Source organism: Oncorhynchus kisutch, unplaced genomic scaffold (assembly GCF_002021735.2).
Source record: "Oncorhynchus kisutch isolate 150728-3 unplaced genomic scaffold, Okis_V2 scaffold3945, whole genome shotgun sequence".
In the NCBI taxonomy this organism is placed as follows: Eukaryota; Metazoa; Chordata; class Actinopteri; order Salmoniformes; family Salmonidae; genus Oncorhynchus; species Oncorhynchus kisutch.
Genome location: NW_022265890.1, coordinates 108208 through 121357, shown reverse-complemented (window position 1 = coordinate 121357; position 13150 = coordinate 108208). Strand labels below are relative to the sequence as shown.

Here is a 13150-nt window from a genome sequence, read left to right as displayed (position 1 = left end):
CACAAGGTCTCAGTCTCCAGGATGGGAAATGCTTACTAGAAAGAAACATACGACAACAGAGACAGAGTTGTTGATTTCCATTTTTATTTGTAATGTTAAAAAGGGGAGAAAAAGACAATCCTGTTTTTCTAAATTAGCTACAGTGCATTTGGAAAGTATTCAGAACCCTTGATTTTTTCCACATTTTGTTACATTACAGCCTTATTCTAAAATTGATTACATAAAAGTTTTCCTTCTGCAATCTACACACAATACCCTATAATGCCAAAGTGAAAACAGGTTGTTAAATTAAAATTAAAATTCTACAAAAATAACTTATTTGCATAAGTATTCAGACTCTTTGCTATAAGACTCGAAATTGAGCTCAGGTGCATCCTGTTTCGATTGATCATCCTTGAGATGTTTCTACAACTTGATTGGAGTCCACCTGTGGTAAATTCAATTGATTGGACATGATTTGGAAAGACACACACCTGTCTATATAAGGTCCCACAGCTGACAGTGCATGTCAGAGCAAAAACCAAGCCATGAGGTTGAAGGAAATAACCATAGATTGTGTGGAGGCACAGATTGTGTGGAGGCACAGATCTGGGGAAGGGTACCAACAATCTTTTGCAGCATTGAAGGTCCCCAAGAACACAGTGACCTCCATCATTCTTAAATGGAAGAAGTTTGGAACCACCAAGACGCTTGCTAGAGCTGGCCCGATAATAGCTGTGCAGCAACGCTCCCCTTTCAACCTGACAGAGCTTTAGAGGATCTGCAGAGAAGAATGGGGGAAAAACTCCCCAAATACATGTGTGCCATGCTTGTCGTGTCATACCCAAGAGAACTCGACGCTGTAATCGCTGCCAAAGGTGCTTCAACAAAGTACTGAGTAAAGGGTAGGAAAATGTGATATGTGATATTTCCATAAAATATCAAAATAGCCATTTCTAAAACCCTGTTTTTGCTTTGTTATTCTGGGGTATTGTGTGTACAGTCGTGGCCAAAAGTTTTGAGAATGACACAAATATTAATTTTCACAAAGTCTGCTGCCTCAGTTTGTATGATGACAATTTACAAATACTCCAGAATGTTATGAAGAGTGATCAGATGAATTACAATTAATTGCAAAGTCCCTCTTTGCCATGCAAATGAACAGAATCACCCAAAAACATTTCCACTGCATTTCAGCCCTGCCACAAAAGGACCAGCTGACATCATGTCAGTGATTCTCTCATTAACACAGGTGTGAGTGTTGACGAGGACAAGGCTGGAGAACACTCTGTCATGCTGATTGAGTTCGAATAACAGACTGGAAGCTTCAAAAGGAGGGTGGTGCTTGGAATCATTGTTCTTCCTTTGTCAACCATGGTTACCTGCAAGGAAACACGTGCCGTCATCATTGCTTTGCACAAAAATGCTTCACAGGCAAGGATATTGCTGCCAGTAAGATTGCACCTAAATCAACCATTTATCGGATCATCAAGAACTTCAAGGAGAGTGGTTAAATTGTTGTGAAGGTTTCAAGGAAAAACATCAGGGACAGACTGATATTCTGCAAAAGGTACAGGGATTGGACTGCTGAGGACTGGGATAAAGTCATTTTCCCCTTCCGATTGTTTGGGGCATCCGGAAAAAAAGCTTGTCCGGAGAAGACCATCAGTCCTGTGTCATGCCAACAGTAAAGCATCCTGAGACCATTCATGTGTGGGGTTGCTTCTTAGCCAAGGGATTGGGCTCACTCACAATTTTGCCTAAGAACACAGCCATGAATAAAGAATGGTACAAACACATTCTCCGAGAGCAACTTCTCCCAACCATCCAGGAACAGTTTGGTGACGAACAATGCCTTTTCCAGAATGATGGAGCACCTTGGCATAAGTGATAACTAAGTGGCTCGGGGAACAAAACATAGATATTTTGGGTCCATGGCCAGGAAACTCCCCAGACCTTAATCCCATTGAGAACTTGTGGACAATCCTCAAGAGGAGGGTGGACAAACAAAACCCCACAAATTCTGACAAACTTCCAGCATTGATTATGCAATAATGGCTGTCATCAGTCAGGATGTGGCCCAGAAGTTAATTGACAGCATGCCAGGGCAGATTACAGAGGTCTTGAAAAAGAAGGGTCAACAAATATTGATTATTTGCATCAACTTCATGTAATTGTCAATAAAAGCCTTTGATACTTATGAAATGCTTGTAATTATACTTCAGTATTCGATAGTAACATCTGACAAAAATATCTAAAGACACTGAAGCAGCAGACTTTGTGGATATTAATATTTGTGTCATTTTCAAAACTTTTGGCCACGACTGTAGCTTGATGGGAGGGGGGACAATTTAATCAATTTTAGAATAAGGCTGTAACATAACAAAAGGTGGAAAAAGTCAAGGGGTCTGAATACTTTCCGAAGGCACTATATATCAAGTCATTTGTCACCTAGTACAGCCAGAAGAGGAGCGGCCACTGCTCGGAGCCTGGTTCTTCTCTAGGGTTTTCCTAGATTCCTTCTAAGGAGTTTTTACTAGTCCCTCTGCTTCTGTATTGCTTTCCCTTTGGGGTTTTAGTCTTGGTTCCTGCACCCTCAGTGGAGTCGACAAACACCGGGAGCATCCATTTTTCAGGAAGAAGGCAGAGAGGAAGCCAAAGCCTGAAAACCGCAAGCTTGTGGTGTTTATTTTACGCCTGATACGTTAGGTTAGGGTATCTGTAAAGCACTTAATGACAACTGCAGATGTAAAAAGGGCTTCATAAAATACATGTGATTGACATGTATATCACACCAACTGACTGGTTCTTCTGATGTTGTTCACACATGAGACCATGTTGAGACATTCTCTACATCTAGAGAGCAACATCAGGAAGATCACAGAGCTAAGAGTTCTCACCACTGCCCACATTGTGAGGAGATTTTACCAATTCTATCAAGCTAAAAATACAGACAATAGAGAATCTTTATTGCTGTTCTGACTGTGGGAAGAGCTGCAAAATATCAAGGGATCTGATAGTTCAACATTCAACACTGGAGAGAAGCCTGTGAATGTTTTCTCCCATCAAAGCAACTCTGCAGTTTTCTGTGGTAATGAGCTGGTAGACAGAACATTTATCAGATAGAGATGGTATGAACATCAGTTTCCACCATTCATTTGGGTGGATACCTTTTTGTTTCTTAAATTGTATTTTAAAACTAGATTAGTTATTTTAGTCATTAATGATGAATATGTTTGGAGAACTTACATAAATTTGTACTGGTCAAACTCTTCCCTTTTGTATAATGAATTACCAAAAAGCAATGTTTCAAGTGACATATTTCCTGTTTTTCTGAAGCTGAACCAGACAGGAAGTTGAAATGAGCATCACAAAGCTAAATCTGACCTATTCTCTAACATGTTTTGTCAGCATAAACAGCTGTGAGACCTGCTAGAGTACTGCAACTTTATTGATCTACTGAGTCATCGTAGTTTTTTGGGGGTTAACTTTACATACAGTAAATGTAATGCTTTTGTTTAATTCATGACATTCCAACAAATATCTGTATTTATCTACTCAATACGTGTCACGACACCTCTACACACTGGGACAAGCCAATTTACTAGTCACCAATATTCTCTAAATCAAATCAGGGATGACTGTTCAACAGTCTTATGGGCTGGAGATAGAAGCGGTTTCATTCTCTTGGTACCAGCTTTGATGCACCTGTACCGTCTCTGCTTGCTACATGGTAGCAGGGGGAACAGGCCGTGGCTCGGGTAGATGAGGTTCTTCATCTTCCAAATAAGATGTTATTGATCACATACACATGGTTAACAGATGTTATTGCGAGTGTAACGAAATGCTTGTGCTTCTAGTTCCGACTGTGCAGCAATATCTAGCAAGTAATATCTAGCAATTCCACAACAAATACCTAATACACACAAATCTAAGTAAAGGAATGGAATAAGAATATATATGAATATATGGATAAGCAATGTCAGAGTGGCATAGGCTAAGATGCAATAGATATTATAGAATACATACGTATGAGATGAGTAATGCAAGATATGTAAACATTATTCAACTGGCATTATCTCTGTGGCCTTCCACAGAGACCATCTACAATGCATATGTAATGTTCAGCAGTAGTTAGTCCAATACATGTCGTTGTTGCACTACGGTAGTGGGAAACAGGAAGTTCCGGGTTGCCTGCCACCATTCTTCGGAGTAAAGAAAACAACAGAACGGTGTTGTGAGTTTCGTTTTATTACTACAGGTATGTAATAGCACGTTTAAACTGTCTAATAGCGAAAGAGCGTCATAACGTATTAGATAACACAACGTATAAGATATTATCACGTTTGGGAAAGGTTTTGTGTAATTTCTCGTGTCAAAACGAGTGAGTGAAGAACGCGATAAAAAAATATTTTACAAGCACACGGAGCGGTGTCCATCACACGTTCATTTGTGAGGCTTTCCAGGTTCATACAGAACTCAGTTGTGTTCGCCTGGGGATGTTCAGTATAAAAACGTTGTGGAAAGTTGCAGACAGAAATGGCCTGAATAGAACTGACATGATTCCTTCGAATCAGAGGCATGTTTGTTCTACATAATACATTTCTATCGGAATGTGGCCAACGTCTCCGTCCTCCTCCTGGAAGCAGCCATGGTACCCGCTTGTCCCTAGCTATGTGAAGCTAGCCAGAATAACAATTAGCCACAATTGTTGGTTCTCCCTCAACATAAAAGGCCCTCATTGAAATTGATGCAAACTGATACAAAATAGTGGAATAATTTCACATTTGGACTAGGCAACACTAAACATGTAAAGGTTTTGAAGACCAAAGAGCTGTCAAAGGACACCAGAAACAAAATTATAGACCTGCACCAGGCTGGGAAGACTGAATCTGCAATAGGTAAGCAGCTTGGTTTGAAGAAATCAACTGTGGTTGATTACGCCGCCAGGGACTCAAATCCTGCAGTGCCAGACGTGTACCCCTGCTTAAGCCAGTACATGTCCAGGCCTGTCTGAAGTTTGCTAGAGAGCATTTGGATGATCCAGAGAAGATTGGGAGAATGTCATATGGTCAGATGAAACCAAAATATAACTTGTTGGTAAAAACTCAACTCGTTGTGTTTGGAGGACAAAGAATGCGGAGTTGCATCCAAAGAACACCGTACCTACTGTGAAGCATGGGGGTGGAAACATCATGATTTGGGGCTGTTTTTCTGCAAAGGGACCAGGAAGACTGATCCGTGTAAAGGAAAGAATGAATGGGGCCATGTATCGTGAGATTTTGAGTGAAAACCTCCTTCCATCAGCAAGGGCATTGAAGATGAAACATGGCTGGGTCTTTCAGCATGACAATGATCCCAAACATACCGCCCGGGCAAAAAAGGAGTGGCTTCGTAAGAAGCATTTCAAGGTCCTGGAGAGGCCTAGCCAGTCTCCAGATCTCAACCCCATAGAAAATCTTTGGAGGGAGTTGAAAGTCCGTGTTGCCCAGCAGCAGCCCCAAAACATCACTACTCTAGAGGAGATCTGCATGGAGGAATGGGCCAAAATACCAGCAACAGTGGGTGAAAACCTTGTGAAGACTTACAGAAAACATTTGACCTCTGTCATTGCCAACAAAGGGTATATAACAAAGTAGTGAGATAGACTTTTGTTATTGACCAAATACTTATTTTCCACCATAATTTGCAAATAAATTCATTAAAAATCCTACAAATGTGATTTTCTCGATTTTTTTTCTTCTTCTAATTTTGTCTGTCATAGTTTAAGTGTACCTATGATGAAAATTACAGGCCTCTCATCTTCTTAAGTGGGAGAACTTGCACAATTGGTGGCTGACTAAATACTTTTTGGCCCCACTGTATGTGAATTTAGGAAATCTACTATAGATTATGTGCACTGTAATTTAAACTTTGTCTTATGTGAAATGAATTAATTGTTTGTTTTCAATGTTTAGCTACCTGATCTAATATCATTTTTTGAGAATAAAGAAAGTACCAGAACTCTCAAGACAATAACTTTTGGGTGGGCCATTTTCTCTTCATTACTACAGGCCAACTCCGATTATGTCTGAGGCTGGTAACATCAACAGTGAGGACAAACCCAATCTACAGTCACTGGGTCCTGATTGTGACAGTGGAGCCCAGTTTGCACTGCAGGATCCAGAAATGTCATCAGTGAAGCTGGAAGACTGCAGTCAAACACTGGAGCTGAATGTCAACATTAAAGATGAAGAAGAGGAGGAGAAGATTGGGGAATCTGTTTATGATGGTAAGAGCAGGTTCTGTCTATAAGTTATCTTCATAAGTTAGACCTCCATAAGTTATTGATAGGTTTAATTCTGTAAATCTGACATCAGACATCCTTGAACAAGTTCTATGAAATGAGTCTGTGTAGTTACTAACCCTTGTGATAGTGAGTAGAGGATGATATGAAATGAGTCTGTAGTTACTAACCCTTGTGATAGTGAGTGGGGGATTATATGAAATGAGTCTGTAGTTACTAACCCTTGTGATAGTGAGTGGGGGATTATATGAAATGAGTCTGTAGTTACTAACCCTTGTGATAGTGATTGGAGGATGATATGAAATTAGTCTGTGTAGTTACTAACCCTTGTGATAGTGATTGGAGGATGATATGAAATTAGTCTGTAGTTACTAACCCTTGTGATAGTGAGATGAGGATGATATGAAATGAGTCTGTGTAGTTACTAACCCTTGTGATAGTGAGAGGAGGATGATATGAAATGAGTCTGTGTAGTTACTAACCCTTGTGATAGTGAGTGGAGGATGATATGAAATGAGTCTGTGTAGTTACTAACCCTTGTGATAATGAGTGGAGGATGATATGAAATGAGTCTGTGTAGTTACTAACCCTTGTGATAGTGAGTGGAGGATGATATGAAATGAGTCTGTGTAGTTACTAACCCTTGTGATAATGAGTGGAGGATGATATGAAATGAGTCTGTGTAGTTTAAAACCCTTGTGATAGTGAGAGGAGGATGATATGAAATGAGTCTGTGTAGTTACTAACCCTTGTGATAGTGTGTGGAGGATGATATGAAATGAGTCTGTGTAGTTACTAACCCTTGTGATAGTGAGTGGAGGATGATATGAAATGAGTCTGTGTAGTTACTAACCCTTGTGATAATGAGTGGAGGATGATATGAAATGAGTCTGTGTAGTTTAAAACCCTTGTGATAGTGAGAGGAGGATGATATGAAATGAGTCTGTGTAGTTACTAACCCTTGTGATAGTGTGTGGAGGATGATATGAAATGAGTCTGTGTAGTTACTAACCCTTGTGATAGTGTGTGGAGGATGATATGAAATGAGTCTGTAGTTACTAACCCTTGTGATAGTGAGAGGAGGATGATATGAAATGAGTCTGTGTAGTTACTAACCCTTGTGATAGTGAGAGGAGGATGATATGAAATGAGTCTGTAGTTACTAACCCTTGTGATAGTGAGAGGAGGATGATATGAAATGAGTCTGTGTAGTTACTAACCCTTGTGATAATGAGTGGAGGATGATATGAAATGAGTCTGTGTAGTTACTAACCCTTGTGATAGTGTGTGGAGGATGATATGAAATGAGTCTGTGTAGTTACTAACCCTTGTGATAGTGAGAGGAGGATGATATGAAATGAGTCTGTGTAGTTACTAACCCTTGTGATAGTGAGTGGAGGATGATATGAAATGAGTCTGTGTAGTTTCTAACCCTTGTGATAGTGAGTGGAGGATGATATGACTCATAATATTCACCCCTTTTTGCCTTCAACTGCTGAACAGCTTTTAGGACTGAGACCCCATGGAGACACACTAGACATTTGTCTGAGTGAATCTGATAATATTTCTGATTGTCTTGACTCACCGTCAAATAAAAAATTGCAAGTGAGCGAAGTCTGTTTCTACAAAAAATCTAGCTCCCTCTTGAGTCTTCATTTTTAATCGCAGCGCTTAAAGCATCAGACAAGCTCAGTAGCCTCCATATAGTTGATTTTATTTCAACACATATATTGACTAGGGAACGATTGGTCGAAAAAAATAAAGACTCGGTCGACCAGGATTATTTTTTTTGTCGGGACATCCCTAATAGTTTTATTCCCTTTATTGTACAGCCTACTGTTATGAAGCCATGTGTATATCACCCCAACTGACTGGTTCTTATGATGTTGTTCACACAGGAGACCATGTTGAGACATTCTCTACATCCAGAGAGCAACAGCAGGAAGATCACAGAGCTAAGAGGTCTCATCCCTGCCCACATTGTGAGGAGATTTTCCCAATTCTATCAAAGTTAAAAATACACCTAAAAATACACACAGGAGATAATCTGTATTCCTGCACTGACTGTGGGAAGAGTTTCACAACATCACAGGCTCTGACAGTTCATCGGCGAGTGCACACTGGAGAAAAACCTTACTCCTGTTCTGACTGTGGGGAGAGTTTCTCGCATCAGAGCAACTTAAAAACACACCAACGTATACATACAGGAGAGAAGCCTTACTCCTGCTCTGACTGTGGGGAGAGTTTCTCTCAACAGAGCAGCTTAAAAACACACCAACGTATGCACACAGGAGAGAAGCCTTACTCCTGCTCTGCCTGTGGGAAGAGTTTCACCTCATCAAGCAGCTTAAAAAAACACCAACGTGTACACACAGGAGAGAAGCCTTACTACTGCTCTGATTGTGGGGCGATTTTCTCTCAGCAGAGCAGCTTAAAGTCACACCAACTTATACATACAGGAGAGAAGCATTACTTCTGCTCTGATTGTGGAAAATGTTTCACAAGATCAGTTGAGCTAAGAGTTCATCGGAGAACACACACAGGAGAGAAGCCTTACTGCTGCACTGACTGTGGGAAGAGTTTCTCTCAACAGGGCCACTTAAAATGTCACCAGCGAATACACACAGGAGAGAAGCCTTACTACTGCTCTGACTGTGGGAGGAATTTTTTTCAACAGAGTGGCTTAAAGTCACACCAACGTATACACACAGGAGAGAAGCCTTACGCGTGCTCTGACTGTGGGAAGAGTTTTTCAAATCAGAGCAACTTAAAAACACACCAACGTATACATAAAGGAGAGAAGCCTTACTCCTGCTCTGACTGTGGGAAGTGCTTCACAACATCAACTGAGCTAAAAGTTCATCAAAGAAGACACACAGGAGAGAAGCCTTACTACTGCTCTGACTGTGGGAAGAGTTTCACCCGATTGGCTACCTTAAAAACACATAAATGTATCCGTAAAGGAGAGAATTCACATCACTTCTCTCAGACCAGCTAAGATTAAAGTCACTCCATCAATTAATCCTCATCTCATAAAAGAAGTGGTAACATTAAGATAGTGTTACTCTATTGTAATCATATTGTTTCTCACTGTGAGGGAACTGTGAAGAGGAAAGAGTGCGTTACAGAATCATGTCATTGGAAAGTCTATCCTTTTTTTAATGCACCATTTGCACATGTGTTGATGTTGTGGTGGTGCTGGAGATGATGAATATGAAGAAATTTCCCTTTAAGACAAAACAAAAGGAGGGTGGTTGGTCGGGTGGATAGATGGGTCTGCATATAACATGAACGTCTTGCAACCCAAAGGCATATAACATGAACGTCTTGCAACCCAAAGGCATATAACATGAACGTCTTGCAACCCAAAGGCATATAACATGAACGTCTTGCAACCCAAAGGCATATAACATGAACGTCTTGCAACCCAAAGGCATATAACATGAACGTCTTGCAACCCAAAGGCATATAACATGAACGTCTTGCAACCCAAAGGCATATAACATGAACGTCTTGCAACCCAAAGGCATATAACATGAACGTCTTGCAACCCAAAGGCATATAACATGAACGTATTGCAACCCAAAGGCATATAACATGAACGTATTGCAACCCAAAGGCATATAACATGAACGTATTGCAACCCAAAGGTTTCACGTTCGAATCTCATCATGGACAATTTTAGCATTTGAACTAATAAGCACCTTTTCCAACTACACTACATGGACAAAAGTATGTGTACACCTGCTCGTGGAACATCTCATTCCAAAATCATGGACCTTAATATGGACCTGGTCCCCCTTTTGCTGCTGTAACAGCCCCCACTCTTGTGGGAAGGCTTTCCAGTAGAAGTTGTAACATTGCTACGGGAACGTGCTTCCATTCAGACACAAGAGCATTAGTGAGGTTGGGCACTGATGTTGGGTGATTAGGCCTGGCTCGCAGTCGATATTCCAATTCATCCCAAAGGTGTTCGATGGGGTTGAGATCAGGGCTCTGTGCAGGCCAGTCAAGTTCTTTCAAACCGTTTTTGACACCATTTCTGTATGGACGTGTATTTGTGCTCGGGGGTATTGTCATATTGAAACAGGAAAGGGCCTTCCCCAAACTGGTGCCACAAAGTTGGCAGCACAGAGTGATCTATAATGTCATTGTATGCTGTAGCGTTAAGATTTCCCTTCACTGGAACTATGGAGCCTAGCCCGAACCATGAAAAACAGCCCCACACCATTATTCCTCCACCAAACTTTACAGTTGGCACTATGCATTGGGGCTGGTAGCGTTTGCCTGGCATTCACCAAACACAGATTTTTCTGTGGGACTGCCAGATGATGAAGAGTGATTCATAACTCCAGACAACACGTTTACACTGCTTCAGAGTCCAATAGCGGCGAGCTTTATACCCCTCCAGCCAATGCTTGGCATTGCGCATGGTGATCTTAGTCTTGTGTGCGGCTACTCGGCCATGGAAACCCATTTCATGAAGCTCCCGATGAACAGTTCTTCTGCTGCTGTTGCTTCCAGAAGCAGTTTGGAACTCGATAGGACAGGCGATTTTTACGTGCTAAGCGCTTCAGCTCTCGGTGGTCCCGTTCTTTGAGCTTGTGTGGCTTACCACTTTGTGGTTGAGCCGTTGTTGCTCCTAGATGTTTTCATAATAACAGCACTTACAGTTGAACAGGGCAGCTCTAGCAAGGAAGAAACATGACGAACTGACTTGTTGGAAAAGTGGCATCCTATGACGGTGCCACATTGAAAGTCACTGAGCTCTTCAGTATCAGTAAGGCCATTCTACTTCCAATGTTTGTCTATGGAGATGGAGATTGCATGGCAGTGTGCTCGATTTTATACTCCTGTCAGCAACGGGTGTGGCTGAAGTAGCCAAATCCACTATTTTGTGTGTATATATAGTGTACTTAGCATGTTAATTAATGTTTGCAACAACAAATTGGAATTTGTAAAATATCATACGTATCGCAAATTCGTAACATATTGTACGAATTGTAATTCATACATCTTAGAAATCGTATTACATTCATAGGACAATGTAACATAACATACTGTATCATACTAAATTGAGTGGTATGGTTTTGCTCTGACACAAAGTTCTCCCTCTGCAGTTCTCTGTTGGGAATGAGCTAGTAGACACATGTATCAGATAGAGATGGTGTGATGATCAGTTTTCACCATTACTTTGGGTGGATTCTTTTTTACTACATAATGACTTTTATTTAATGATACACCTGCTATGAAACGACTTCCCTGTTTATTAAATTGTCTTTTAAAACTAGATTCATTATTATAGTAATTGATAATTAATACATTTGGATAACTGTAATGAAATTAATTTATCTGCTAATGAAAAATAAACATTCTACATGAATTTGTGCCGTCAACCTTTGTTTTTTGGGTTATCTATACAGAAAATACAATGTTAATTTCTAATTGACATGTTTATCTAGTCAAAACATGTGACTACACCTTTACACATCACCATGGGGACAAGCCCATTTGCTAGCCACCAGTAATTGCTACAATGCACACAAATATATGTTTTGTAGTAGAAAAGACTTACATGTGTTTCTTATTAAATAACAGTTCAATAAAAATTCTATTGTGCAATGAAACCAAGTGTATTCATCATTTTGTTGGATTAAAAGTACTTACAAATGTTTGATTGTGTGCACTCGCCGTGTGATCTTTTATAGAACTCACCAGCATGTGGTCCTAAAGACTGGAAATGAGTTGAGCCATCTCAATGGGGAAAGAATATGGTTTGGGATGAATCCAGGAAATAAAGTCTGAGGTTAACACAGGCTTAGGAGATCTTATATGTTTTTGTTCTACGAGATCATATCAGTCATTTAACATGACCTGTATGAATTATGAAGCATTTTATGTGCTTTATGTGATACATAACTAGCAAAATGCAAAAAAAAGTGATGTTAGCTGATGATGAACTCATAGAACAAAACGTATAAGATCTCCTAAGCCTGTGTTTACCATAGACCTTCTTTTAGTGCCTACAAAAAGACTATTGCTCTCGATTGCTTTGCAGCATGGGGAGGGGGCATGATCACTGAGAGTGCGTTCTTCTTGCTTGGTGTTTATTGGTGGTGTTCAGACCAACGTTAAATGTGCATCACTGCCACCTGGCCTGGAGTGGGATAGAGACATGTGGTTCTGTCCTGATGACATCACAGGGTCAGAGAGAACTCATGACTGTAGTCATACAAAACACTCCAGTCTCTCAGCCCATAAGAACCATTCATACTGTCAGATCTAATATGAAGAACTGAATACAACCATAAGAACCATTCATACTGTCAGATCTAATATGAAGAACTGAATACAACCATAAGAACCATTCAGTGTCAGATCTAATATGAAGAACTGAATACAACCATAAGAACCATTCATACTGTCAGATCTAATATGAAGAACTGAATACAACCATAAGAACTATTCATACTGTCAGATCTAATATGAAGAACTGAATACAACCATAAGAACCATTCATACTGTCAGATCTAATATGAAGAACTGAATACAACCATAAGAACCATTCATACTGTCAGATCTCATATGAAGAACTGAATACAACCATAAGAACCATTCATACTGTCAGATCTAATATGAAGAACTGAATACAACCATAAGAACCATTCATACTGTCAGATCTCATATGAAGAACTGAATACTAAAGAGAAGAAGAGGTTGACCAGTACATATTCATGTAACTTTATTTTTCATTGGCAGATCAATAAACTTAACTTATGCAATTATCCAAACACATTCATTATCAATGACTAAAACAAATCTGTTTTTAAAAGATAACTTAATAAACACATGTAGTTGTTTCATAACCTGTGTATCATTAAACAG

At 40.0% G+C, this 13150-nt stretch overlaps 1 protein-coding gene across 1 annotated transcript; it reads left to right on the top strand.

Moving 5' to 3' along the window:
- The first annotated feature begins 4051 nt into the window (after positions 1–4051).
- LOC116372141 (zinc finger protein 501-like) lies at positions 4052–11892 on the top strand. Its single transcript, XM_031821247.1, has 3 exons — positions 4052–4240; positions 6033–6250; positions 8164–11892. The coding sequence occupies exons 2-3, from the start codon at positions 6046–6048 to the stop codon at positions 9261–9263; spliced, it is 1305 nt and encodes a 434-aa protein (XP_031677107.1). The 5' UTR covers positions 4052–4240; positions 6033–6045; the 3' UTR covers positions 9264–11892.
- Positions 11893–13150: the final 1258 nt, after the last annotated feature.

Excerpts from the sequence above, each read along its gene's own strand:
- LOC116372141 (XM_031821247.1), top strand. The coding sequence starts at position 6,046 with ATGTCTGAGGCTGGTAACATCAACAGTGAGGACAAACCCAATCTACAG. Across the intron at positions 6,251-8,163 it reads TGGGGAATCTGTTTATGATG|GAGACCATGTTGAGACATTC; the intron begins GTAAGAGCAGGT and ends TTGTTCACACAG.